This window comes from Chelmon rostratus, chromosome 2 (assembly GCF_017976325.1).
Source record: "Chelmon rostratus isolate fCheRos1 chromosome 2, fCheRos1.pri, whole genome shotgun sequence".
NCBI lineage: Eukaryota > Metazoa > Chordata > Actinopteri > Chaetodontiformes > Chaetodontidae > Chelmon > Chelmon rostratus.
This window is the reverse complement of record NC_055659.1, coordinates 13148308-13171938: the sequence shown is the minus strand read 5'-3', so window position 1 is coordinate 13171938 and position 23631 is coordinate 13148308. Positions and strand designations below refer to the sequence as shown.

General features: G+C 41.6%; 2 protein-coding genes across 3 annotated transcripts in view; both read left to right on the top strand.

Annotated features, from left to right (window-relative positions):
• Positions 1-226: 226 nt before the first annotated feature.
• Positions 227-11264, top strand: park7 (parkinson protein 7). Its single transcript, XM_041957197.1, has 6 exons — positions 227-400; positions 933-1034; positions 1460-1519; positions 3382-3451; positions 10263-10349; positions 10751-11264. The coding sequence occupies exons 1-6, from the start codon at positions 311-313 to the stop codon at positions 10909-10911; spliced, it is 570 nt and encodes a 189-aa protein (XP_041813131.1). The 5' UTR covers positions 227-310; the 3' UTR covers positions 10912-11264.
• A 300-nt stretch (positions 11265-11564) lies between these two features.
• The window catches only part of kcnab2a (potassium voltage-gated channel subfamily A regulatory beta subunit 2a), an 85999-nt gene continuing 73932 nt past the window's right edge, over positions 11565-23631 (top strand). For both annotated transcript variants that reach the window (XM_041952633.1, XM_041952625.1), the window contains exon 1: positions 11565-11623. The gene's annotated coding sequence lies outside the window, so the exon portion shown is untranslated. The remainder of the gene's footprint in view (positions 11624-23631) is intronic.

The following is a 23631-nucleotide window of genomic DNA, read 5'->3' as shown; positions in this document are numbered from 1 at the left end:
TCAGTGAAGTTGTCATCTAGTTTTATTCGTTTTGCAATTCATTTCTCTTTAGCTCATATATCAGTTTACATTTTGAGACCATTTCTTGCGGTTAGGAATTGTACTTGACTTGGTAGGTTAGTATTGGTATTATTTTGGTTATTTTACAGGGGTAGAGTGGGTGGGTAGCACAGAAAGGGGGATAGACGAACGCAGCCTGGCAACCTCGCTCCTGTCAAAACCTCATTGCAGCGCATGCTAGTTGCTGCTGGAAGTTGGACAGTGAAGTTAGCCTCGTTGCACTTAGTAGTAGCGTAACTACAGGCTAACCATGGCAGGCAAGAGGGCGTTAGTAATCCTGTCTAAAGGTGCAGAGGAGATGGAAACTGTTATTCCTGTGGACGTCATGCGTAGAGCTGGGGTTTGTAACGTTAACTCGTCTGCTGGGTTGCTGACTAGCTGTATGTTAGCAGTTAGCTAGCTAATAATGCCACTAAGCAGCATCAGTTGACTCATCCAGCTAACCTGAATTTTTATTATCTTCATTCAGCCCACGATACTATCGTGACTGAAGTCTTATCAAGACATGCTGTCACTGTTAGTGACGGAAACCACAGCGTTGAGCAGTAAGCGAGCTAACGTTATTACTAACGTGCTTACTAACTTTGCCGACTTGGATGAACGGCGTTATAATGACTAACGCGACTTGGCCTTCCACAGTTTTGATATTTGCTTTTTAATGAGTTGTGTGGTTAACTGTGGACGCACTCACAACCTTTAAAGTGAATGCAGACAGAGGCCAAGTTAAATGTCAAAGTCCACCGTCGTGACACTTCTCCGCCATTTGATAGCTTTCAAAATAAAAGTCTCCGTTACCCATATACAGACAGGATGCCATGTCGTGCCATTTTGCTAATGCTGTACTTTTTTTTGCTACCTTCCCAAACGTGCAGATTGCAGTGACTGTTGCAGGACTGACGGGCAAAGAGCCAGTGCAGTGCAGCAGAAACGTCGTCATTTGTCCTGATGCCAGCCTGGAGGATGCCAGCAAACAGGTTGGGCTCAGCATCTATCTACCAACACTGTCATTACATGTGAATACTGTACCCTATAGTTAGATTTATAATGGATTTATTTCAGTATGATTACCCCCATTAATCAAACTATGTTGGTGGTATCCTGCAATTTTAAACCTTGCAGTCTCATTTTGTCATAGATAGATAGATAGATAGATATACTTTATTTATCCCAAGCTGGGAAATTGCAGTGCAGCAGCAGCATTACACACAGTGAAATAAGTGAAAAATTCTGAAATAAGACTATAAAGAGCAAACTATACATAATAAAATATCAAAATAGCGAGCAGTAAAAAGATTATATACATAATAATAAAATAGCAAAATAGTAAACAGTAGTACTGAAAAAGTATTGCACAAAAAAGAATACAGCAAATGGCAGTGTGTTGTCTCTCATGTCCCAGGGGCCATATGATGTGGTGCTTCTGCCAGGAGGAATGCCAGGGGCCCAGAATCTGGCAGAGGTGAGAAATACTCGGATAAACTGCATGTAGGTGGGTCAGTCTCTTCACGTTTTGATCACATACAGCGTTTTTCCGCGGGCCTGGGTCGGTCTGCTACAGTCTTGCCGTGCTGTGCCAAGCCTTGGTGACGTGTCTCCATTGCAACCTCTCAACAAGGGACAGGGGAAAGAGTTTAATACTCAAAAACCCAGCTTACCTGCCTCTTCAGGACTGCGTGGGTGTGGTTTGAGCAGATTTGATTGACAATTGGCAGGTAACATAAGCAATAACCCACAAAAGAACTCAGACTCTGATTAAGTTAATTTAAATTAAAATTTGGCTGAATCCTAATTCATGCATGGAAATATCACCTTCCTACTGAACCCCACCCACTACAAACTAGTCAAAGGAGCACAGAGAAAAATACTAATACAGATTTTTTTTTTTAAAACCCCATTTCTCATAGTAAGAAGCTGATTGAGAGAATGTGCTTAACCTCTCTCCATAAATTTTGCTCACCAACATCATAGCCATAGCATGAAAGCATGCTTGTTTATTGTTACCTCCTTCGAGTTTAGTTGTGTTTTACAAATGCCCGCCCCACAGTTCACCTTCCAGGCACTGCACCGTGGCGGCCAGCAGCACAAACACCACCCACCAGTGCCAAGATTGGTGTAGAGAAGATGGAGGTGGTGACTAAAATAACTGGGCTTTATTATAGATCACAAACGCACTGTTAATTAAGATGTGGTAGCCTTATTGCAAGATTCAATACATTTATGTATTCATGATTTTAGAATATGGGTGGGGTGCAATTTAAATTTTTATTTGTTCACAATTTTAACATGTTAATGGGTTTGCAATTTGTGCTCATTTATTCATAGTTTGAATGGCCTTGAGGAAAAACTGTCTTGTGCAGTGTGTTGTTGTTGCTGGTTTATATTTGTTCCATGGGTTTTTGTGATGTGGTCCTGACCCGTGTCTTCCTACATGTACTGTGTGCTGTAACACAAATTGCCTCTTTAGGGAGAGGTTTTCTAATCTAAACTAAGTAAAAACAGTTTGAGAACCACTGGATAGGCCAATCCCTGTGAGAGTTCCTGCAAACACTCTGTGTCCAGACAGTTATTTCATGCCCCAAATATTTTATGTTTGCATTAGTTATTTAAATTAGTATAGTAAATAACTGCAGTGTGTGATGCTAAATACAACATTTTCTACACTGTATCATGCATTTACATTTTGCTTTATATTTCACTGGGAGAGTTATTCAGTAAACAATGTAATGTTGATTAATAAATGACTGCCTCTTGCCCTGTGCATGATGGGATATGCTACAACCCTTCTGTGACCCTGAACTGGAAAAAAGGATGTAGAAATTGAATGGATGGAAAATATATGACACTAAAAGCAATATAAGATTGTGTCACCATCATTTATAGTTAAGAGTTGAGTTCATATTTCATATATTGTTTTACGCTATTGTTGGTTGTACTTGGATCCTTTATAATATTTAAATACACTTTGGGGCTTCAAAATAATTGATGTACTCTATTTTCTGCATCTCTCTGCGCCACTGGGGTGGCATAGAGGAATGTCTCCTCACTTTATTCTGAAAATGTAAAACTTTTAAGAATGGCAGCATTTTAATCAAACTCATCTGATAGATGAGATCTGGCAAACACCATGTGTAGCTGAAATACTATTTTTACTGTTTTTGTTTAATAAACCTGTGGTTGTATTAGAAACAGTCAGTGTTTTTCGATGTGTTTAAAACATTGCCAGTTTGCTTCAGTGATTATACTATACGCAGCACGTACAATGTGCAGTCACATGGCCTGCAAGTGAGTCACAGTGCACCTGGTTTCTGTGCTCTCTTGCAGTCTCCTGCTGTTAAGGAGGTGCTGACGGATCAAGATGGCAGAAAAGGCCTGATTGCAGCCATCTGTGCAGGTGCAGTTTGTGAAACCCAACTAAACTCATAATTATACTGGACCAATGGGTTAAAGTTTAAATGTGATATGACCTCAAATTTGACCATTATGTTGTTGCTAACCTACACAGTTTATTCTGGTGTGTGCTTTCTAAAATAGCGTCTTCATAAGTATTGAGCAGTAAATGTACTTGCAGTCATTTTCCATATCAAATTGGACCAGTTTGAGAATCCAGTGATATAAATTAATAAACTGTGCACTGTGCTACCATGTGACCTGTAACCATTTTTAACTAGAAATAACACTAAAGGTATGGTTTTGTGGTTTTAAACCTACTAAGCTAATGTTGTGCCGGTAAATGGGATTTGGATTTGCCCCCAAGTAGAATTAAAAGATCTTGGATAGAAAAAAGGTACATGTGTACATATTTATATGCACATGGCAGTGAATTTCTGGTATTTTAGTAACTGAATGTGCCCTTAAAAGAGTTTACCACTCACCTTAACCACATTTTGAAAAATAGACACTATTAACAAACGACATACTTCATTAATTTATGGTCATGACCCCTCTTTGGCATTTGGAATGAAAGGATGAGGGTTTGATTAATAACTGTCCCTGAGTGAACCCACAAGCACTGACATTTTATTTGACAGCCTTCGTATGCAGAGGAAGGACACTGGAAGGACATTCTGAATAGGGATGGGACCAATGCGGCAAAGTGGATTGAAGGGTGCCCTAGAAAATGACTGAAATCCTCACAGGAATATACAGTTTAATGAACCTGCCAACAAGAGGGCCTATTATTCTGCCCTAACATGAAAATTATCTGAACATGTGAAAAGGTTCCATTCAAAACCAGAAAAATGTGTTAAAAAAATGCAAGCAGGGTAATTTTACCATTGTATACTTCACTTTTTGAGCTAATGTTTGTTAGATGCATGTGAGGTCATAGCGAAAAACATGGACACATTATTTTCAACAGATATTAGAAAGATGGTTGTTATCACACTTCTTTCCACATCTGCCTTGCTGTCTCACTCTGGTTCTCAGAAGGTCTCTCGTTCTCCCAGACTGGCGTCCTCTGGGCGGGGACTGGCTGTAACAGGAGTAGCTTGGCTTTAACTGGCAGTCTGCTGTTCTGCCAGGGGAAAGTGTAATCTTTAGACTGCATGGGAAGGCAGCCAAGGAGCATAATCAATAACTTTCTATTTATTAACAGTTTTTGGATGAGCTCACTGCAGTGCTAGGACATTGCCAAAGTTAATGCAGCAGCAGTCAATGTCTTCAGCCTCTCTTGTTTTTTCTCCCTTTTCAATGTGGTGCAGAGTCTTTGTAGAGAGCCTGAAACTGTATACTGTATGTGTATATTATTAGAAACAATGATACTGTTGAGGACACCTTTAGGACATAGTGTTGTCATCAAATATTTCATACTTATGCTGTTCGGTTTTTGTACCAACTGTAATCGCTAATGTTAAATGCAGCATTTTCTGTATTTTGATTTGTGTTCAGCTTGAGCGAAGTGATTGAAGGACTTCACCCCATTTTGCTCTTGACTCCATTTTTTTGCTGCATAATGCTGAAAACATACACTGACACAAGCAAAAGAACATATTCTTCTGTTGTTTGGATTGTGTAGGAGCAGTGTGAACTGGCACTAGGGGGGGTGACTCTGGGACGCCGGAGTTCACTGCCTAACCTCCTGGAGGTGTAGTGGGACTAAGTAGGCGAAACACTGTTGAAGGGAGGTTTCCACCTGATGACCCCCAGAGACGTGTTAGGAATCACTGCTCTTTGGCAGGTATAGAGGCAGATTAGAGCTCCAAGGTTCTTCACTGAGAATGAATCCTCTTTTTGAGCACAAGTATCTTGTGTTTAAATTAACTCACAACTAGCTTGGCTAGTGACTGTTGTGAATAGAGCAGCTGACAACATGGGAAAGACCATGTGACTGCTTGGAAAGACAGCTGACAGGAGGGAAAAGACCCCACAGGTGCTGGTATGGGCTAGCAACCCATGGCAGCAGTGGCAAGCCTTAACCTTGCTACAACCAGACTTAGCTACAACCAATATAAGGAAAATACCCCAAGAGTCAGCGAGAGCAGGGGTGGAAGATGACTCACAGGTGGATTGCATGGTAACGAACAGGATAACGGATATGACTATGCCTTGGATACATGACTCAGTGAGGGATGGGGGCACGGACCCATCTCTTAGGGCCAGAGGTAGCAGTACTCAGGTGACAGGGAAGGCAACTAAGGAGAGCAAAAGTTGTGCAGCAGAGGATAAGAAGCTTCAAGTTTGCCCATGTGGCTGGCAGAAAATAACATCAATCCGAGGCCTTAGAACTCATCAGGGAAGGAGGAAGTGTTTAGCGGTGGAAGGGCAGAGTGGCCGCATCGACCAGTATTTCTTGAGAAGTCAGTCGAATCAGTCGGATGAAGTCCAGCGACAGGTAGAAAACCACAGTTCGCAGGATATCAGTAACACTATCCCTGGAGAGGAGGAGGTACGGAGAGGGGATGCAGTTGGTGTTGAGGGCAACAGGCCAGCCAAGGAGAGAAGCATGGAGCAGAAAGCTAGAGTTAAGTGGCCGAGGGCTAATGATAGCAAAGAGTGGGAGGCAGTTGATAGAGATTTATCAGTCATATTAAGCAGGCTTAGAGGAGATGTAGTGGAGAAATTGGATAAAATTGGAGATGTGATCTACTCCTATGGTCGAGAGAGATTTGGGGTGCTTGTCAAAAGGAAAGGCGAGAGGGTGCAGGTCGGCAAGTCTAGGCGGCAAAGAGAAATAGAGAAGTTAGTAAAGGAAAGGAGGCAGTTAAGAAAGCAGTGGAGGAAGGCGACAGAAGAAGAAAGGGAGGGAATTAAGGTGTTGCAGGAGGAACTGAGAAGCAGGTTAGCAGTACTCAGAAGGGCAGAACACCTTAGGGAGAAGAGAAAGAAGAAGGAACGTGCAAGGTCAGCATTTTTTAGGAACCCCTTTAATTTTGTGAAAGGCTTGTTTAATCAAGAAAAAGGAGGGCAACTTAAGGCAACGAAATCAGAGATTGAACAGTATTTGAAGTCGACGTATTCAGATTCAAAGGAGAATAGGAACATAGGTCTTCCACCTGACATGCCACCATTAGGGGAAGTGGAGCAGGAGATGGATGTGAGCCCACCTAGGTGGAGAGAAGTGGTGGAGGTGGTTAGGCGTGCAAAGGCTTCTTCGGCCCCAGGGCCTAATGGAGTCCCCTACCGTGTCTATAAGAGTGCACCTGGCATCTTAAGGACACTATGGAGATACCTGAGAATAGTTTGGGAGAAACAAAGTATTCCAAGAGCATGGCGCAGGGCAGGAGGTGTCTTCATCCCTAAGGAGAAGGAGTCATCGGACCTTAGCCAGTTTCGGATGATTTCTCTCCTAAATGTTGAGGGAAAGATTTTCTTTAGTATCGTAGCACAGAGGCTGGCTAAATACTTAGAAAGGAATGGTATGATAGATACGACAGTGCAAAAAGCAGGGATACCAGGATTTGCGGGATGCTTAGAGCATACTAGCATGATTTGGCATCAGATTCAGACAGCTAAGAGGGAGAAAAGAGACTTGAATGTTGTATTTTTAGATCTGGCTAATGCGTTTGGGTCAGTGCCACATAACCTTATTTGGAGTTCCTTTGACTACTTTAAAGTGCCGGAGATAGTTGTTAACTTGGTGAAAGCATATTTCCAAGACATCAGACTGTGTGCAAGTATCGCAGAGCTCACAACAGGCTGGCAAAGATTGGAGGTTGGTATTATGGCAGGATGTACAGTGTCCCCGCTAGCTTTCACAATGGCTATGGAGGTAATTATTAGGGCTTCCAAGTGGGTCGTAGGTGGAGAGAGACGGCAGAATGGAATGCGTCTTCCACCAATTAGGGCTTATATGGATGATATGACACTGCTAACTTCAACAGTGCCATGTACAAGGAGGTTGTTAGATAAAGTCAATCAGAATCTCAAGTGGGCTAGTATGAAGATTAAGCCTAGTAAGTCAAGGAGTATTTCAATATACAGAGGGAAAGTAAGTGATAGAAAGTTTGCTATAGATGGTGAGGAAATCCCAACAATTAGGGAGAAATCAGTTAAGAGTCTAGGACGGTGGTACAATGTGGACCTGAATGATGTTGAACAGGTTGTGCAATTTAGAAAGGATGTTGCAGAAGGGCTGGAGAGAATAGATAAATCAGGGCTCCCAGGAAAACTGAGGTTGTGGTGCTTGCAGTTTGGCTTGTATCCTAGGTTAATGTGGCCAATGTCAGTATATGAAGTCCCATTATCTGTAGCAGAGAGAATGGAAAGGCTAGTTAGCTCTTATATTAGAAAATGGTTGGGTGCTCCCAGGTGCTTAAGCAATGTAGCTTTGTATGGGAAAGGAATGCTTCAGCTGCCAGTATCCAGTCTAACAGAGGAGTTTAAATGCACTAAGGTTAGGACAGAACTTTTATTATCTGGGAGTAAGGACATGTTAGTTAGCAATGTGGTTCCGAATCCTTCTGGGGGGAGGAAATGGAACCCAAGGGCAGCAGTGCAGGAGGCAGAGGCAGCTCTTAGGCATGCAGAAATAGTAGGAAATGTTCAATTTGGCCGGGGAGGCTTGGGGCTTGGCCCAGGCAAACCAGTGTGGAATAAAGCAGGTCTAAAGGAGAAAAGAAAGCTTGTAGTGGAACAGGTGCGTAGGCAGGAGGAGTTGTTAAGAGGGGCAAAAGCAGTTGGTCAAGCCAAACAGGGACAATGGTTGAATTGGGAAGGTGTTGAGAAGAGGAAACTTAGTTGGAGGGACCTGTGGAATATGGAGGAAGGCCGTATTAAATTTCTGATAGGGGCGACATACGATGTGTTGCCAACCCCGCAGAACCTAAGTCTCTGGGTACAGGGCGATCAATCGTGCCCACTCTGCTCAGGTACAGCAAGTTTAAAGCACATTTTGTCAGGTTGTAGAATTAGCTTATCACAAGGCCGGTATACATGGCGGCATAATCAGGTGCTGAGAAGCTTAGCCGCAGGCATTGAGGAGAGAAGGAAGCAGGTGAATTCTGGAAGTTCTAGAAAGGAGAGGTTAGATGTGCAGTTTGTTCGAGAGGGGGAGAAAAATAAAGCTGCTAAGTCAGGGAGAAAGCAGGGAGGTGGCTGCCTGGTAGGGGCTGATGATTGGCAAATGCAGGTCGACTTGGGAGGACAGCTAGTTGTGCCCCAGGAAATAGTTTATAGTAATCTGAGGCCAGACATTGTCTTATGGTCCATGAGTAAAAAGACTGTGTATTTTATTGAGTTAACAGTCCCTTGGGAAAATTCAGTGGAGGCAGCTTATGAAAGGAAGAAGACTAAGTATGCAGATTTAAAGACAGAATCTGAGCAGAGGGGATGGAAGACCAGGGTCTGTCCGGTTGAAGTGGGGTGTAGAGGTTTTGTTGCAGGGTCAGCTGTTTCACTGTTGAGGGAGCTGGGAGTGCATGGGCAAAATTTAAGAAAGACAGTGAGGGAGATGTCAGATGAGGCTGCTAGGTCTAGTCAGTGGATATGGATCAGGAGAAATAATAGTAGTTGGGGGGTGAAATAGGGACAGTGGGGGGGCAGGCAGAGGACATGCATGCCTAACCCGGCAAGAGAAGAGGTTAAAGTCTGAACAAGACACCTCTCCTCTGCTCTGCTTTCCCCGCCCCATCTTCTCGCTCTGCCAATAGGAAGAGAACCAGGAAGTTTAGATAAGGTGGGGGGTGTGGCCAGCTAGAGTCTCTCTTTGGGACCATGCGGCCTGTTCAGGTGAGTTTGCGTGGTAAGACACAGAGTTGGCTTGTTTTTTGATCTTTTTGGTTGTTTTCCTGTTTTGTCTGCTTCTTGAAGGAAATGTTAGGGTTTGTTTTCCTGCTCTGTTTGCTTTTTGAAGGAAATGGTAGGGTTTGCTGCTTCTTGAAGGAAATGTTAGAAGAGGCTGTTAAATCTAGTCTGTGGTTTAGGCCTCCACCTTCAGCACCTTCTAAATTTTCCACCCCCTACCCGAACAAGGGTCTGTATCCAATCCCTACTTTCATCTTTTGACTCTACCTCTTTATTTTCTGTCCCCTACCCGAACCAGGGTTTGTATTCCCACCCCGCTTTTTTTCTTGGTGCAGTTGGTGAGAGGCAGGGGTAGATGATGGTAGTGTGGCAATCGGCAGTTACATGTGGCATCTAGGCCTGTGGTAGCATTGTAGCAGCTAACAATAGCTAAAGCGGTGAGAGTATGATAGTATCTTAGCAGTTAGTATTGGTAGCTAGCAATTAACATTAACAGTATAGGTGAATCTAGCGTTATTGTCTTCTTCTGTTCCTCTTAGCAGGTAGCGGTTAGCACATAACATTAGCTAAATGGTAGCATCGGAACTGTATTGTCTTCTTCTGTTCTTCCTAGCGGTTAGCAGTAGCATTAGCAATAGTTAAATGGTAGCATCGGTACTGGCCACTACCTGGAGCATCTCTGGGTCAGTTGAACGTGGCGGTGCTGTTTGGATTGTGTAGGAGCAGTGTGAACTGGCACTAGGGGGGGTGACTCTGGGACGCCGGAGTTCACTGCCTAACCTCCTGGAGGTGTAGTGGGACTAAGTAGGCGAAACACTGTTGAAGGGAGGTTTCCACCTGATGACCCCCAGAGACGTGTTAGGAATCACTGCTCTTTGGCAGGTATAGAGGCAGATTAGAGCTCCAAGGTTCTTCACTGAGAATGAATCCTCTTTTTGAGCACAAGTATCTTGTGTTTAAATTAACTTAACAGTGTCACTTTATAACAGCAAGCAGTTAAATCAGCCTTTGCCCTTCTGCAGGTCCCACTGCTCTTCTGGCACATGGCATCGGCTATGGCAGCACAGTCACTACACATCCTGCCATGAAGGAGAAGATGATGGCTGGAGGTAAAAAAAAAAAAAAAAAAAACAACAAACAAAAAATATGTGCATGAAAAGGTGTGAAATTTGTTGCAATGTACAGCTAATGGCTTTAGCATCTGCAGCTCTAACTCAAACCAGGAGGAATTGTAATTATCTGTATAGGGCAGCAGATGGGGCTGTACTAGCTCTTTCTTGCCTATAGAAAATCATGTCACTATGCAGTGGAGGAGTGCACACCACTCAAGTGAGAGCGGATGCAGGAATTTGACAGAACATACGAGAACTGGGTCAGATGAAATGGTGATAGATTATCTATGTGTAAATGCTTGTAGCACACTGTGCCTGACATGTGTGGCTTTCAGTCTGTAGCTTGAAGCTCTCGTATTGTGATTATCCTTATGGTATTGCTCTTTGTCTTTTTTTAGACCACTATAAATATTCAGAGGCTCGGGTGCAGAAGGATGGACATTACATCACCAGCCGTGGGCCAGGAACCAGTTTCGAGTTTGCCCTGACGATTGTAGAGGAACTTATGGGGGCTGAGGTTGCAGCTCAAGTCAAAGCGCCTCTTATTATGAAAGACTGACTGCAGCCGTGTTCACTTACATACAAGCAGCCCTGGCTGCTATATAAGTCTGGCAGACAGCTAATCCAATGTAGCTGGCACAAAGAGTCAAAGTCACTAGTGACAAATCATTCTCGCTCAGAGTCACAAGGATGTTGCTGTTCTGACAGGTTATCGTCTTCCTTTGTCTTTCTTAGTTGGCAGTGAAAGGCACCCTTCTGTTATTTAATGCTGAATTACAAAATGGATAACCACTGCACAGGACCTCCAAATTAGATGAAATTTATTTTGTTTCATTGTAGTTTTCCCTCAAATTGTTTGCTCATTAGTTTGACTGCTTTAATTGTTTCACTTGTCATTAAAACATGAATATGATGAAATCTGTTTGTCTTATTCCACGATTATATTATATTAATCTGGTATATTTATACTGGAGGTCACTGTGACTTGTATTCACATGGTTGCAGTTGTTGTTGACACCTAAATATAGGCTGCATAATGTAATGTATTGTGAGCACAGCTTAGAACGCGGGAAGCAGAATCCAAATAGATTGGCAGGTGGCCTGGCCAATGAGAAGCCTCAGCCTGGCTGCAGTTGTAGTCTGACTGACGAATGGCAGCCCGGCCGCAGCCAACAGGGCGGGGCTGTGATGCAGCGCGTGGTAGTTGTGTCAGAGCAACAAAATCCAGAGGGTCCTCACAGTCAAAAAGGAAGCGAAGGATTCAGCCAAAGGTAAGAGCAATTGGTCTCTCGCATGTGATACTAACTGTTTTGTGGGTTATCGACACTTTTACCAACGATAATGTTCTGCCGAAATGGGTTTAATGGCGTTTAGATTTTTTCATATCAGCTATTCTGTTGGCAAAGCAGTTTACGCAACGTTAATCACGATAACTAGCTACCAACCGTATCGAAATTAACATGCCACTGTAACGTTAGTTGATAACGCGGCATCAACACAGACTAGTGCTAACGTTACATCATTAAAAGAGTGGGTGTTTCAGCTAGGAATAATTGTATCGGCCGTTACTAGCTTGCTAAGTGGGATGAGTGGAGAGCTTCAAGTTCGCTGCAATCCATGGCATAATGGATTGACATCAGCGTCTCATAAGTGGCCGGACAGAGTAACGTTAGCCTGAGGTAACGTTCGCTACATGCTCGCAATCCAAAGATGCGTTCAGACGGAGGACACACGAGTGAAATCAGCCGACCATCGTGTCTTAACATTGAGAGATAGCTCTGCAGATGTGACCCGACATGGAAACGTCAGTTCCAGAAGCTCCCCATCCTCAGCAGCAGCCGCAGTCAGACTATGCTGCAAATACACTGACGGTGGCTAACACAGTGCGGCAGAGGCCAGGTCAGTTCCTCCATCAGAACGAGGTGTCACCGTGACAACGAGAAAGGAAGCTGTCAAACATATCCAACTAACTAAATCTACACAGAAAGATACAAAAAAATTTCTTCTGTGCATACCTCTTAATCAAAAGAACACGACCACTTGAAATAATGTAAGTTAAGGTGACGTGACTTCTCCTCATAAGAGAGTTCATCTAAGATTAATTCATCTGAGAAAGTACGTCAGTACAAGAGGCCCGTTAAGATTATGCTCTCATTTTTGTTTTAGCACTTAAAACAGGAAGGACAAGGGGTGTTACCCTCACCTCTTTCACTTTACAGAGACAGGAAATACGATGCAAATTCTCCTCTGGCAGGCTTCATTTTTCAGTTGCTGTTCTTAGTCATTCTTAGCGAAGCATGCAGAACCACAGCAAGTCAGGGGTCATCCAAATAGGAGGGCAACTGAAGTGGCTTTTTATCCACCACTGTGCAACCAAACAAACGTGAGACAGAAAAAGACTGTCAGCCTCTGCTCCCATTACATTGCATCATGAGAGCGTTGTTTACTGTTAAAATCACATTACATCAAAATCCAAATCATGAGTGTGTGCCTGCGTCTGACTGTTACCTGTGGGTACACTGCGAAACAGCTCAGGCTAGTTGTTTGCCCTATGACAGTCTTCAGCATTTTACATGGGGCTATGCCTGTCATGTTGAGGCAACATCACTATATTGTGCGCCTGAGCTAATATGTTTCATATCTGTGTTTAAAACTTAAGAGCTAATCATTGCCACTCCCTGGCAGACGGACCTCAGTGCTTAAATAGTGTCTTGATGACAGTTGTATAGCACAGTCTCATTAATGCTATGTTTTTCAGTTGGATATTTCTGGAACGTTAACATTTTGCGCTGTTGCACATCACATGTTAGAATTATTCTGCTTGAGCAGCTGTACAGTAAAACGCTTGAGGCTTGACTCCCTATTTCTGGATGGGGCAGAGGAAGGAGGGGTGGGGGGAGGGTGAGGCTGAAGTCACCGTGACTGAGTCATTGGTTTGGCTAATGATGCAATTAGAGTGCTGCACTTTGCATCTCCTGATTAGATCCCCTACTTGCATTGGCCTGCAGACAGTGAGGACTGAATCGAGTTGCCTGACTTGCTTTGGCAGATATATTTTAAAAGGTAATAGACAATTTGCAGACAATTGGGATTTCGTCAAACATCAACATTTTTTGTGTCACCAGCAATAAATGTGGAGTCTGAATTATAGCTCTTGGTGACTGTACAATTTGGAACCTCTGTATGTAACTGATTCTTATACTTCGCTATGGCACTGTATAAGATAGATATTTTAATGTCAGATTGGGCTGTTAAGCAAGCAAACACTCTTTCAAGCATATTCAGTTGTACCAATTAACACATTAGCGTAGTGAAACAGAATCATACCATCAAGTCAATATGAAACTCTGCTCCAAATATTTGAAAAAAGTAACTTTATGAATAGCGATGTCATGGTTTTATGGTCACTTTTGGTTCGATTTTTCATTTAAATTTTCTTTTTTTTTTCAAGCACTGAAAGAATGGCCAATCCTGCGTCTGATTTTGATCGGAAGCTCATTTTTGATTGATTTTTGATTTCCAATTGAACTTGTGACAACCATATTTGTGAATGACTTTACTATGTTCATATTGCAGCCTCAGGTATTAGAGTGGACCATGAGAAATGATGTGCTTTAAACTGATCAGTATGAGTGTCTTTGTTTTTTAGCAACCATCTTACTGCAGTTGATTACTCTGGGGGACTTTGAATGCGAAGTACAGACAAAATTTTTGGAAGAGAATATGACAAGGTAATTGCATAGATACTTTAGATGTTTGTCTAGAACATTTTCAAATGAAAAGGTTAATGAGAAATGTTGAACTCAGCTGTCCAGAGTTACACTTATCACTTTGTTATTAGATTGTCTGCACTGCTCTTGTAATTAGTTCCCATAAACAAAATAGGGCTTCAGGGCTATGTGGGTACATGCTTTACATCTCAGTAAATCTACACATATTTTTTATGTGCTGGTTGTGGCTGTAACTGCATTAGTATTTGCACTGACTTCATGAACATAATGGAGAATTCTCCTGACGTTAATGACCCCTTCAAAGGGCTAGGCTATAAAGCGATCTTGGTATGGGATTGTGATAACATAATAAACCTTTTTACTCAATATGAATAGATCTAACAGCCTATCACATAGCAGAATTAAATGCAACAGCAGCCAGTCAGTCTGCACTTTTTTGGCTTGCGCATTCAAGAACTAGCCCAAAGTGAAGCATTGTTTGAGCTACTGATAAAGAAAGTGGATGTGAAAGCGGATGTCCTCTGGAAAAGAGAGAAAAAATTACTAGAGCTGAGGGGCATTAAGTGACGAGAGTGAACTTGCGTTATCCTCCAGAGTTGAGTAAATTGTTAACAAAAAGGCAACACAAGGTCAATTACATGGAAGTAGTTTCGATATTTCAAAAACAATTAAGTGCACATTAAGACGGTCTGAGAAATATGCTGTCGGTTGGTGCCAACCAAGATGGGAAACACAAAAAATCTTTTCCATCACCTAAAAAGGTATTTTTTTAGGTGGTATCTAAAGTATCCCATTGACCACACCATTATTTTAAAAGGTTACAAGGCAAGCTAACATGCACTGTTTTGTTTTGACAGATAAAGCATGTTTGCAAAATTAAATGTTTACATTGACATTTTTTTCAATATAAATATTTTTGTCACAAAATAAATTCTAACCCAAGCTATTTTTGCACAGTTAAGTGTTTACATTATGTTGATATTTTTTTGTTAGTAAACTATATTCTAAAGTTTTAATTAATGCACCCTCTGGTTTCTTCAGGCCTAATCAGTACTCTCCTCAAACTGGCAGCATTTTTAAATGATATATTGTGATAAGTATTGATATTGATCAATATGGACAAAAAAAATAGTGATCATATTTTTTTCTGTACACTGATGTTTATCCAGCTCTACGAATACAAATTAGTCACTGTTTTATGCCTTTTATTCTGTTTGTGCTTAAATCAGCTATAATTATCAGAAGTAAGCAGGTCTGTTCTAAGATACAAAAGTGGATCCTAAACCAAAGCAGAAAGAGTATTACCTTACTCAGCACTTTTGTTGCATGGAATCACTGTAGTTGTTTGTTTGCTGTATGTTAGCAAAGGTGAGCAAATACACAGACAAGTGCAGATGTTGTGCTGCATCAACTGTTTGTCGTAGCTGAAGTTCCTGCAGTCCTGGAAGAATTGATAATCACATCATTCATATATTGTGTTGTCAAGAACAACAGACCCACTCGGGATTCCACACATATTGTTTTTTTTTAAGCTGAAGCCAATATTTGTTTCTTTTCTATCCTGCCAATTGTTTATTGTAGTCACAATCACTTAATGTCCACTGTATACATGTATTATTTCTGAAGTCTTGAGGGAATTGCATTGTCTTACAGTGTATTGCATTGCATTAGTTTTAATATTCCTGTGATATTGCCCTCAGTGAACTCCAGATTTGAGGACTAAAACTAGATCAGAGCGTTTCCCTTCCATGTCTTTAGATTATCTGGCTGTGTATTCAGCATAATGTCCAAAATTATAGCTTTAGCATAATATCATCACCCTCTTCTGTTTTCGGTCTGAGATATCCGTCAGTGCTCTCATCTACCAGATTAGGATCTGATTGAGGATTGTGAGGCTTTTTGTGTTGTACAGAAAGTTGCAGACTAATTCCTCAGAGCATGAAATTTTGTTTACTTAATGCCTGTCACTTGCTCTGTTCTTTGTGTGCTAATCCCACTGAGACCGTGCAGAGACTGTAGCACTAAAAGCCTAATGGCCTTCGCCTTAGCAATACCCAGAGGACCTCAGAGTCAATTCAATATGGGGCTGAAATTATAACCAACTGCTTCTAAAGTGTTGTATGTAGAGTGATAATTTGTAAGCCAGTTCTGTGTTGTCTGTTACTGGTGGCCTATATGTTTGTAGAGGTAAAAACAATTAAATAATGTAAAAATATGACAATCCTTTCTACCTGCTGTAGAAAATAATGCAACTGGAATACACATTTTGTGTTTTCTATATTCAAGTTGAAGTAAATTCTGTTCATCTCCTTGAGTGATTGCAGACTTGTGGAAAAGTAGTGATTAGCAATAAATCAGGAGAGGCAGAGAAAAAGCAGTGTTGTAGATGCCTGCATCATTCTGCACCAAGCATTATAGAGGGCATACTCCACTGGTTTAAACTATGGACATGTGGTGCCATTCCAGAGAAGTGAAAAATATCCTTAAGTGTTAGTGGAGACAGGAATCGGTTGTCGCACATTGTTTTTAAATATATTATTTATTATTATACTTCCCCAGTTCCACTCAAATTGAGGTCCAAGTGTCAAACAAGTGACACAGAATGTGTGTTCCTGTAACACATTTCAAGTAACTCACTGGTCTACAGCACCTCCTCCTTGCTTTGATTCACCTCTTCATTTTGGATTACACAATGCCAGGCCTGGAATTAAGTTGTTTTTAGGGTAAGGCCACTCTGGCCTTTGATAAATACAAATTTAGTGGGGCATCACAACCAAAGCCAGTGAAGCAATAGCAGTAAGTGATAATCACATACTATGAAGACAAAATGGTATCCAATCGATCAGGAGCCAGTGTATCGAAAAACAGCACTGAATTTATTCAAACTGTATGAACTGAATGTTGGACTTTTTCTCAAAATGCTGATTTATGTATTTATTTTTCAATGTAAACAACTCACATTGTTATTGTTCCATTTTAATGATTGAATAAAGTCTATAAATGGGCTAAGGGTGATCAGGATTAATCTGAACAAGTTTCAACACCCATGCAACTATTAGCATTTGAGCCTGAGATCATAAGAGCAGTCACAAAAATAACAATGCATTTTTTTAACGCATTAAGCATTCAAAACACTGATGAGAAATTTCTCATGGCAAGACAACTAGTCTCTTCTTGTCACTAGATACACTAGACACTCAGCAGCTGACACAAAGAGGAGGTCATATTATACAGAAATATTAGCTGTTTCGGGGTGAATAAATGTAAATGTAACTTATGAAAGGAAGCTAAAAAAGGGCAAAGAGAATGCTGAGCTTTCAAGTTTTATCAGGAGTCATTAATTACACCAACAAGCACATCATGTTTAGGAAGGAGTTTAAAAACATGTACACAAAGGGCATTTACTGCATACTGAGGTTAGAATATGAGTACAATTAGCTGAAAATTAGCCTGATCGGCCATTGTCAGTAACCAATGTAAACACACATTATTGGACTGTAAGCCACTACACTCTCCTGGGAAAATGCAACACCAAACTCCCTTTAAGAAATATGTCATATCAACAATTCCTTATGCATCCACAGAAACATATTGCTCCAGAAAAACAAAATAAAATGTGTCAAATACCAGTCTTGTGACTTTGGTATCAATACCGCACAAACTTTAAAGAATTTGGATTTTGACACCTCAACTCCCTGCCAGGTGCCATTGGTTGGCTGCGCTATGTTAGTGTTGTCGGAATGAGAGGTGAACCCTTTCAAAGGGGACCTTTTCTCACTAGAATTAAATACCGACTCATAGCATTGTTATTTTCACCATGTAGCATCAAGGAAAAAATAGGGTGTGTGCCATGAACGTGTCGATACTGAGTTTCATGCATCCTTTCGCATTTTAGCGCAGCACACTTACAAGATCACTGGAAATTTAATATTATGAATGCCGTACACAGATATGTGGCAAGTCAGATCTTACAGCAACTTATGAACCATTTACGTTCATAGTTAGCTAGCACTATGCAGCAGTTTTCTTGTAAACCTTAAAACACACGTGTATGAATACTTAAGACCGTACAGTGTTTATCACGTGTTTATCACATAATATTTTTTGACAGTGAAAAGCTTTGGATTAAGAAAAAATAGCCTGCCTCACAACTTTACCTTTTGATCGTTTACTAGGGTGTTTTATGGCTACAATTAACAAAGTATCTCAAATGGATCGGGCTTTGGATAGCTGATACCCAAATCTGCCTTGATAAAGATCTGCAAAACCTGCAGATTGGCTTGGGCCATTTCAATGATGTTCCTTAGCTTTCTGTAAGTACCCTGACCTTGAATAGGCATATGTCAGTGTGGAGAAAGGAAGGGTTTGATGTTGGCCTTGTTGAGAAATTACATTCTGGTATGTTTTTGAAGCTTCAACCCATACCTTGCAATGGCAGCAAGCAGAGTTAAAACAAATGGCCCGATTGCTTTTTCAACTTCCCAGAGGGTATTAAAGAGGGCAAACACTCAAGCACCTGACATAATCACAGGAGCATCACTTTTCCCTTATGCAGCTGCCAAAGCACCACAGAAGTGTCACATGCAGACAACAGCGTGCTGCACTAGGTATACATAGCACACAGCCATTCCTCACACCATTCAGTGCAAACATGGAGTCAGAGGTCGGATGTTTTGGAAGGCCATGTTTAGGAGTGTGTTTATGGTTATCTGTGGAACTATGGAAAATAGGATTTCATGGCAGTGTTCATGGTCATGTGCATTTTTTTTTGTTTTTTTACTGTTCTGCTGCCACCAGTTGAAGATGGTACAAAATCAGTCACCCAGCATCATTTTATCCATTTCATGAAAGGCAACGTTAAATAGTTTAGATGTATCATCATTTAGGAGAACTAAATGGTTTCCACATGGTTGGCCTTAAACTCCAAGAAACTCTGAGGCAAGTGTAGTAATTATTGTGGGTGTGGGTGAAGATTTCTTGCTGTGGACCCAACAGACTGTCTAGCAGATACCTCGCCATGCTTGGTGTCATGATTGGAGAGGAGTGAGCTGTGGAGCTGTAGTTTGGCTGGAAGCAGAACTTTGAGATGCCGTGACTGGGCTTGAGCTCATAGAGAAAGGCCAGGGACAGTGGTGCGCAACAGTGAAGCTGTAGCTGTCCCCTCAAGCTCTGAGCAACATACACAAACACGTACATCACACACACACAGGGTGAGGCAAATCCATCAATGCAAATCTAACAAACTCATCTGAACACCACTCTACCAAAGAGTAGATCACATCTAAGAATATTATTTTTTTGGAGTTGGAAATTTGGAAATTATTTGCCACACACTAGGGATAATGCCAATTCATTGCCATCATTTATATACATTTTGTTTATTTAATTTTGCTGAAATTGTTTGCACACAACCAGGCCCTTCTCATTTTCACTGCTGCATATGATACCACCCATGATCTGTGATGATTTTTTAAATATGTAGGTTCAGATTTGCATTTTGCAATACAGTCATCACAGTGATAAATATGTTAGCGTATTAAAATGTGCTTTAATATAGCTGTGATAACATACAGGAAGAGGGCTATGCATGTACTTGTAGAACTTACAAGTTACATCCCATTTCTACTGTTTTCCTCGCTATAACCCTGACTCTGCTAACACAAACATGTGGAACCTAACATAATGTGCAATACATGCCAATTTCTCTGTTGGCTGCAAGAATCAGCACAAACGTGGAGACCCACTGGATTAACTTGATGGAAATGTCTCAACAACATGAACAACAAACAAACTCTTAGGCTATATGTGTGAGCTAATCATTTTGTTTTGGATTGTTTTGATGGGCATTACAAACCAAGATTCGCTACAAAACTGAAGCTCAAGAATGGATCAATACCGACATCAAACTTAGAATCTGTAACTTTTGCCATTTTTATGTTGCTTTGCTGTTTATTTTGCTTGGAAGTTCATTGAATTTGGTGCTAGCATGCTATGCTAATGTCGCTTGCACCATCAAATGTAGACCCACACACTGGAGCAATCTTGGTCTATTTAATATTGACAGGCAGTCAAGAGAAACCATGTGAACATTAGGCCTCATCTGAGGCCAATTAAATAACCAGAGTGTAGCTTGGATGTGGGAAACGTTTTTTTAGCCGGAGCTAACGTTATCTCCACACTTGCGACACAAGTTAAACTGGCTTAGTTCTTCCACAAAAGCCCCCTCTGCAGTGTGCCGTGTTGGTATGTGTGTCTGTTGCTGCCGTATGTAAATGTACTTTATGGACATGCCCTGTGGTCCACTGACTGTTGTACTTATATAATACACTTTGGGTTTTCTGCCAAATAAATGCTGTTGAGATGCTTACTCTTGCCCCTTGTCTAGCTCTGAGACTGAATCACATTCAGGCATTAAGGCTTATATTTTTAAGCATTGGCCCCACAGGCCACCAAGCACCTCAATATGGTGGCCAAAGTATATTTTTGGTGGCCCAAGTGTAAAGTTATGCAAAAACAATACAGAAAAGGCAATTTAATCGACTTAATGCAGCCGTCCTTAACTGTGACACTTCAATAAATTGCAAGACATTAACATTAATACAAGACATTAATGCAAGACATTAATAAAAAAATATAATTATTTATTTAAAATGAAACCTCAAATTCTTATTTTCTATCTTCTATATTTTCTCTCATAGTCTCTTAGTTCACAATCTGTCCTCCAACCCCCCTCAAGTCTAAAATGTCAATAAAACAAATAATAGGCCTGACACCACAATTCTGAGTGAAGTTTAGAAAGAATGAAGGAACCAGACATCAGTCAGTATCAGTCATTCATCCAGTCCTGTCCTCCCCCTCGCGGATCTGAATCACTGCCTGCAGGTACAGCTGATAGAGAGGAGGGGCTGGTTAGTTTACCACAATTTGCATACACAGCTTTCGTTTTAGCTTGTGCGTAACGATTAGCTATTAGTTGAGCGCACTGTGGTTGTGTAAAACAGCGGTGGTGGGTGATAGACTGCAGACAGTACAGATTGAATCTAATATAATGATATTTCATTGAGATGCACAGTATCATTTTTTAGAGAGACCTAATAAAACTTGTTGGCCACAGGTGGCCACCTACAGAGGCTGTTTGGTGGCCACAGAATAACTTTTGGTGACCACAGGCTGTCGGACCATGGTTGATGTTGAACCCTGACTTTATATTTACTAACCTACATTATGGGCAGGCTACTCCTCCCAAAACATGTGTAGACCTGAACCTAATTGTCGTTCCTATTTGGAGCCAATAAACATGTCTGTTTTTTTAAATAATTTTCTCTCTTAAGAGATGTTTCCTTACATTTCCAATACAAAACTGATTAGTGAAAATGGGTAGAATCATGTTTTAAGTGGAGCATCCCTTTCATTTTTGAAATACGGTAATATAGTACCGTCACCATGACATTTAAAAATGTATCTTTTCCTCTGCACCTGCCCCACACTGTTTTTCTCACTCTGCAATCTAAGCTTTTAAGAGCAGTCAGGTAGTCAGTTTCATTAATATTGTTTAAACATCGATAACATTAAGTGGAATTTCCATCCCTGCTTTGTGAGAGCAGCGGTTTCATGGCTCATTGATTTGGGCTAGCATTACTTGCAAATGCTATCAGCGAGGTGGGGCCATCACAGAAACTGTAGTACTTTTTTTGAATTCCTGTAGTCAGGAATTGGTTAGCAGACAACATCGATGGCATCTTAAATTCTTCTTAAATCTGAACATTCCCTGTTACAGTTACAGGGAGAGTAAAATAGGCAGCTTGTGCATACAAAGATGCATTAGATTTAATGTACAGTTGTACATATTATGTAACAAGTATTGATTCTTGAGGAAGTAATCCTCTCACTTGACCCCCCTCTGCATGACAGCGAGAGTGCACCAGTCTGCAAGACAACAGACCAGGACTTCACAGGGATTTATAGCCTGTTCAACATATAAAGAGCAACTTGTCAGAGCTTGAACCAGGCCCTGCAAAAATGTATTTGGTTGCAGTGTAGATTACATGCAGTACATGTTAATTTTACCTTTTGGCATACTAGACAATAGGATCTACTAGTGTTTTAGTGTTTTCATACAGATTTGTAGCTCTTTGTTCAGAAACCACAAATCTCTCAGTGCAAGAATGGTGAGTCTTGTCATTGAATTTGTAATACATGCATCTTCTTGCTTGCTTTGCTCTGGCCCACCCTTCTTCTCTTTCACCGTTTACAGCTCACTCTGATTCACTGAATGCATGCTTACTCAAATGCTGACAGTGCAAAGGGAGGTGGGTGTGTGTGTGTAGAGGAAAGAGGGAGGGGCATTTCCTTTAATGCATCTGCTCTGCTCAGTGACTCTCCAAGCTCACACATTTATTCCGTCTCTTCTCTCCATCTCTTTCTTTCTCCCCGTCCCCCCCTTGTCCTTGTTCTGTCTGTCTCGTGTCACTTTTTTTCTGTCTCTCTGTATTTTTGTCTTTCTTCATGTCAAACATACATGCTCATCTCACTCAGGCATATAATTTCAGTCACACAGCATCTCTCATTCACGGGTCTTTCAGTATCATTCATCCTATCTCTCCTCTCTCTGTTTTCTTGCTCAACCTCTTGGATTTTGGCTGCTGCTCCTCCATCACAGCCACTGTACTCTGCATTTACTCCCTGGTTGTGCTCACTGCGTCAGGAATCAGCAGCAAACTGAGGTGGGTGTTTTAAGAGCATCATCGCTAGGTCTGAGGCTACATGTCTTTGGCATCTCTCTCTCTCTCTCTCTTCCTCTCTCGCCCCTCTCTCTTCCTGCCTCTTGTCACTTCGCTCTGTCAGTGAGAGTCGGGATGATCGTGCTTGTCTGTTCCTACAGGGGAGCACATGTCATACTATCTTTAAGCAGCAGCATTTAATATTGTCACACGCTGTGCTAGCAAGGTAGCATATCTACCTCTCCAGATCTCTGTGACTGTCTCAGAGCTGTCAGTACGGTTGATAGTGCTGCTGCTGCTGCTGCTGCTGCTGCTGCTGCTGCTGCTGCTGCTGCTGCTGCTGCTGCTGCATTGAAAACCGTCTTTGCATACCTCATTATACTGGCATGTATTTTGCTCTCTCTCGTGTCTCTACTTCATCACACTCCTCTGTCTGAATCTCTGTCATGTTTTACGCATGTTCTGTCCTTTTGAATTCTTGCCAGAGACTTGGTCATGCTGTAAGATTTATAAAGAATCACCTTAAAATAGCCAGGGCGAAAGACTTGTGCAGGCTTGCGCAAAAATACACATGCACGCACATGCGCATTCAAGTAGGAGGTTCGACTCCTTGTCACCTCACCTGCCCCGCTGCCGCTGCTGCTGCAGTTCCATCTGTTGCAGTCGCCACAGCCAGCAACACCCTGCGGCCAGGCTTTAACTGTTCTCACAGTGTTGTGATGTGTATTGCTGAGAGGTTGTGACAGTCATCGGTGCCGGGCCGAATGTGTTACCGTGTCATTTTAATGTGTGCTTGTGTGTGGGGGTTCACGCTGAGGCTGATTGTTG